Raw genomic sequence first — 6,000 nt, forward strand, 5'->3', positions numbered from 1 at the left:
GTGAGTGATGGAAGCTAGTTTAAAAACAAAATCTCAAGTCGATAATGAATCTTTGTCCAAGGATGGAACTGATGAATGTTGACCGAATTTGAATGAATGAACAAATACAAAGTTGGAGGGCAGGTTGCAGTCTTGAGGAGTTGAGCAGTACATCAGAATATGTATGCATTTTCCAAAAAGAAGTTACTTTTAGAAAATAATTTTTTTTTATTATCAAAAAAATTCTATTTATCTTTTCAGATAAAAGAGCAAAATTTTCTTTAACACTGATCAATGGGTAAGGCTCCCATTTTTTTTTTTTTGTTTCATTATTTTTCAATATATTCATTGGCATCGTTCAAAAGTATGATTTTCCCACTTCATAAACGAATCCTACACATGTGAACGTTATTGATGAGTGTGTTGAAAAATAATGATAAAAAAAGTAACGAAGAGAAACCCAATCCCGAATGAATAGAAGAAGGCATTAAATGAATTTCAACGGGGGGTAAAGCTTTTCTTAAAAGTGTGGCGGTTACATAACAATATCAAAAACCGTTTTTCAGATCCCCATTGCAGATCCAGCTCCAGAATCATGGACCACGAGCAGGGGCAAAACAGAAGCAGCTTGGCGAATGGTCATCCGGTATCATCCCTCCTCCCTTGCTTGTATCAACTGCTTCTAACATTCTCACTACCTCATCCATTTCGGGACGTTTCTCTGGATTTGCGTCCCAGCATTTTCGCATTATGTTTGCTAAGGAACTTGGACAGCATCGCGGGATCTCTGGTCGTAAATTCTGCCAATAAACCATGTATTGTTTAACTCCCACAATCGATCCAATCCTTTAACGGTGATATATGTGAACAAATATAGTAACAAACATGAATAATGACTTCACAATTTTTTGCCATAATTACCACTGGTGAGAACAAGACAATCGCATACTACATCGGAAAGTCGGATCTATACAATTGGAGAAGATAAAAAATTTCAACAAAGACCCCAAAATTATATTCTCAGAATTATACGATGCATCTAAAAAACTATAAAGCAAGGCTTGCAACATGATAATCTAAATGAGAGCTTTTGAATTTTAAAAAAATGTACAATTTGAATATTAAACAAAAACTTTCATTAATCATGTAAAACCAAGTCAGATACAAATGATATTAATAAAGAGAAGCATACAAAGACTCCCACATCAAAAAAAAAAAAAAAAAAATCCTATGAATGACCCTAAGCTTGCAAAGACTCACAAATCAAAAGAAAAGTAATCATTCTTCGATGCCATTTCAAAACCACCAATTAAACACAATGATAAGACATGCTTCAGGATCTCCTCTTGTCGTAATCTTTTAAACAGAAACTTCAACAGTAAAAATAGGAATGTTTTACTGGTAAAAATAAAAAAACGTGCACACTAACCTGTCGAACAACAGCAGATGACACATCAGCAAAGCTAAGATCTGGATAAGGCATATCACAGCAATAAATTTCCCACAAGCAAATGCCAAAACTGTAGACATCACATCTTCTATTGTAGGGTTTACCATCAAGAACCTACATAATGATTGCAATAGCTTTATGGATTAGCATAGGAAAAAGAAAAAAGAACAGTGGGTGTCTCAAGAAGTTCACATTTCCTCTCTTCCCGTGCATGTGATTTTTTATACATGGCACTCAAATATAAAAGAGATGGGGAGGATTAATTCTTCATAACAAAGTATTCAAATCAAAGTGGGTCTTCATTTCCATTAGATATTCATCTATAAGGAAACTAAGGCTCCATTTGATTGATATTTTTGCCATATGCCTTTTGCTTCTTTTAATAGAAAGCAAAAAGTACAAAACAAAAAATGAAATAAAAACCAGAGACAAATAGCGAAAAGCAAAAATATCAATCAAAAGGAGCCCAAGTGATAGCAACACACATTCATTAAGAGAGACCTCGACAAATGCAAAACAGATACAACCAACCCTAGTGTGGAGAATATATTTACCACCATATAATATTTGAATGCATTAATCATCTAAAATTTCCATTTTAATTAATCTGTTAGAACTTAAATATAATAATTGCACCTCTCCACTTACTACCAATTGGTTTTAAGTAGGATGTTTTCATTTTGGACAAAATAAAAACATCAATTATGTGGATGGGAAGATGCCTGATGACATAAATTATCAAAACATTTACAGCATACCTCTGGGGCCATGTATCCAAGAGTACCAGTTTCACCAGTCATGTCCCTTGGATTCTGAGCTTCAACACGAGCAACACCAAAATCAGCAATTTTGAGATTTCTGTGAGCATCTAGCAACATATTTTCAGTTTTAACATCACGATGTACAATCTTTCTCGAGTGTAAGTAGCTGAGACTGCAATTTGAAAGAAGTATAATCATCATTACAGAAATTTTATTTCCAAACCAAGGATAAAAGGCATCCACTTACCCTTTAGAAAGGTCCAAAGCAAGTTGAATCACAACCTTAAAGGCGAGGTTTTTTCGCCTATTTCTTATCAAGTATTGTTTCAGAGTGCCACCAGGGAGATACTCCACCACAACACAGCATGCTCTAGAAGGAAGGGAATTATGACTATCAGCTGAAGGATTTTTTGAAGGAATCTTAAGGTTTGAAGTTCCCATCGAGGCTCCAATAAACTGAAACTCAAATTTAAAAAAATGAGAAGTTTAACTTTTAGCGAGTCAAGAACTACAAGATCAAAAAACAGTGAGCTAATCATGCAAGGAGATAGAGTGAACTTCTTGCCAATTGTTTGAAATGAATAACAATGCATTTAGGCTTTTGCTGTCATGTTGATATCAACAAGCAAACATACAAAGTGGAAGAAAAATTGGACCTTTGTAACATTAGGATGGTCAAGCTTGTGCCAAACAGCAACCTCTTGCCGAAATGATGCTCGCAGAGCAGCAGTTTCAGCAGTTGTGGCAATACCATCCTCACCCCAGTCCAACAGCTTAACTACAATATTCAACATGACGGTGCAGTGAGACTTTGTAATAAAAAAGGTACTGAAGGCTATTAATTCCCAAAGTAATCAATGTTAAAAGAGAGTTGACTAAGATAAGTTTCCTATTCATCACAAGCAATGTCCCATTTCCCCCTATATGAATCCAAGAGTAAAACCCCCTACTATATCAATTCACCAGCAGCTAAACTTCATTGCAAGTTCGTTACAATATTCAAAAGCTCAAGGTACTCCCAATCATTTTATCTACCATACGGTTTTAAATTCTGCAAAGGCCTAAAATCCTCATGGTATTTTAGAAATCAACCAAGCATTCTTATTGTCACATGCCTAGTGAATGAGAAAGTATTGGTTTCTATGCATCCTGTATCATCAACCAAATTATGTACTTATCACTAAATCATGAACAACAAAGAGCAGACCATAAAAGATTCAAACAGTTAAATCAATGAAAAACTCATCATAACCATCTTCCATTTTGATTAGCACACAGTTATTCTGATATAGTTGAATCCGTTAATGCTCAACTACAAAAAAGACAGAGGTGGTCAAACCTACCTAGGAGCTTCCATGTGTGGTTGTAGACATTCAAATGAGAAAAATAGCATCCAAATTAGATTTGCATTCTCTCAACTATAAGTGAAAACAAATTATATTTAATTGTTAGTCAGCGTTTTAGGTGGTGGGACAATCAAAAAGTAAAACAAAAATCAGATTAAAAGGATGAAAACTTCAAAAATTTTCCAAAAATCAACCAATGATCAACTACATAGAACAGAGTAGAGTAGGAACACCAATATCAAGCAGAAATAGCCAAGAACACTATCCATTACACGATAAAGTCAATTGAATTAAGTGCTCTAATGTCAGGGTAGTTCCAATTGAGCACTTTTGAACCAACGCACTACCAAAAGCAGACTGCCATCAAACAGTTATAACTTATAACTTATATGAATCATGAAGACATGAAGTACCAAAAATATTGTACATCACGCCTTAGTTAGGCCTCAATCTGGCTTTGCACGCATTACACCACCAAACTTTACAACTAATATTTACCATCTAGACATCATTGACATAAATAGAGTTCTGTCTTTTGAACTAATGCATAATGCTACTACTTTAGAAGAGACTACAAGGGTTTTAGAAATCCATAATTGAACTCGACAAACCATCAATACAAAGTCCAATTACAGATATTAACATATTTTTATGTACTAGAAATACCAAGGAATTATTGCTGCTAAAACAGAATTTTCAAGCTGCATCAAATAATTTGGCCATTTTAATCAACATGAAATTACAAAGCATAAGAACCAACAGAAATACAAGAAGGATATGGATTCCAAATTTTCTTTTCTTCTGTTTCCGTCCTTTACAAAAGATCAAATTAAAACAGTAACAAATAACAAGCATTAGGGAAAGGGAAATTGATGACAAGTACCTGCAACATCTTGATTATCATAAGTGGCACGATACACTGTCCCATAGGTTCCATGAGCTATAACATGCCTTAAATCCAACTTAGACAAATCAATCTCCCACTCCTCTACAGGCTTTTGGTTCTCAATGCTTTTCGACCAAACCCGTGTCAGGTGCTTCTCCAGCTGCATATCTAAGCTTTTTAAATCGATTTTATCAGCTCTAAAGATCATATCTTTGCTACTAATGCCTCCAGTGCCCTTCATCTTTGAATTTCCACCTCCTTCTTGTTCGTCTGATTTCTTTGGTGTCTTCACACCACCACCTTCCTCTCCGCTTTTCAAATCCATACTCATAGAACAACAAAATCACCAAGTAAAAAATTTTTTTAAAAAATCCCAGCTATGAAACCTAGTTTCACCAACCCCAATTCCTATTAGACTCTATCCAATATTGACCTTATAACCCAAAATTCATGATTTTGTATTAAAAAAAAAGTAAAATTATCTTTTTATTTAGACCCCAAATAAATGAAACTTTGTAGCAGAAAAAGAAGAAAAAAAACCAAAATTTCCACTGTCACCAACTATTGAAATAATTACAAACAGGAAAGAACAAAAACAAGAAAAACGAAAAAGTAAGCCCCCTAAGAAAACGACCCAATTCCCACCATTAGCTGACCGAGACCGATGGCCCAGAAGTTTTTTCAAAATAAAAAATAATTTTTTAAACAAAAAAAAAAAAAAAAGGAATGAACTTTGTAACTAAAACTCGAAAACAAAGAAAACCCAAGAAAAAGAAACAGGCATGCAAAGTTGAGTATATAAATACAATAACAAAATAATCAAAACCACAGAAAAATAAATTAAAATAAGGTATTTAAAGATATATATAGAGATAGAGGAAAAAGTTGACTATGAGAGGATGAGGAGGAGGAGGGAACAAAAAGGTCGGTGGTGGTGCCGTTGAATTGAAATTTTTTTTGTTTAAAGAAGCAAAGATGGAAAAAGGTCATTGAAGAGCTAAAGGAAACGAGAGAAATAGGAAAAATTTTTTATTTTTGCGGCTAAAAAAAGGAAAGGGCTGTCTATGGAGGAGATTAATAAGAGGAAACCAATCCAAAGGAAAAACGAAGAGATTAATTGGAGTTGAAGAAGGATATTTATTTTTTTATTTAGAAGAGAAGAAGTCAAAAAAGAGCCGGGGTTGTTTCCTTTTGTTTTTCTCTTTAAATAAAAAGGCTTCAAATTAGGGAATGCATTCCCCCAAAAAAAAAACATAGAACAGCTAAAGAACAAAAGCCAGTGCTCTGTTACATTGTTCGTTCTGTTTTATTCCTCAAACATATAAATCAGTTTCCCTTAAAAATTTTTCACTTATGAATTTGTTTTTATCATTTTTAATTTATTTATATGCATGTAATTCTATTTAAAGAATTTGAATATTTTATGTAAAAATAAAAAATAGATTTATTTATATAAATGGTTATTTTTTCATAAATAAAAATATTTATATTTGATGTTAAGTTCATGCACTAATCATAAAAAATTAATTTTAAAAATTTTAATTTTTAAAAGTAAATATGTTTAATCCTAAAAATATA

At 33.3% G+C, this 6,000-nt stretch overlaps 1 protein-coding gene across 1 annotated transcript; it reads right to left on the reverse strand.

Annotated features, from left to right (window-relative positions):
- Nucleotides 1-327: 327 nt before the first annotated feature.
- Nucleotides 328-5,713, reverse strand: LOC111306655 (serine/threonine-protein kinase 52-like). The gene is made up of 6 exons (XM_022904440.2): nt 4,420-5,713; nt 2,847-2,968; nt 2,438-2,646; nt 2,188-2,362; nt 1,409-1,543; nt 328-779 (listed from the first exon to the last, which is right to left on the reverse strand). The coding sequence occupies exons 1-6, from the start codon at nt 4,751-4,753 to the stop codon at nt 573-575; spliced, it is 1,182 nt and encodes a 393-aa protein (XP_022760175.2). The 5' UTR covers nt 4,754-5,713; the 3' UTR covers nt 328-572.
- Between the last annotated feature and the right edge of the window lie 287 nt (nt 5,714-6,000).

This window comes from Durio zibethinus, chromosome 22, assembly GCF_047325235.1.
Source record: "Durio zibethinus cultivar Kanyao isolate XHJ-2024 chromosome 22, ASM4732523v1, whole genome shotgun sequence".
Lineage (NCBI taxonomy): Eukaryota > Viridiplantae > Streptophyta > Magnoliopsida > Malvales > Malvaceae > Durio > Durio zibethinus.

Coding starts and splice junctions, on each gene's coding strand:
- LOC111306655 (XM_022904440.2), bottom strand. CDS start 4,753: ATGAGTATGGATTTGAAAAGCGGAGAGGAAGGTGGTGGTGTGAAGACA. Junction 2,363..2,437: donor GCTTTGGACCTTTCTAAAGG/GTAAGTGGATGC, acceptor TTCAAATTGCAG/TCTCAGCTACTTACACTCGA. Junction 780..1,408: donor CATCTGCTGTTGTTCGACAG/GTTAGTGTGCAC, acceptor GTTTATTGGCAG/AATTTACGACCAGAGATCCC.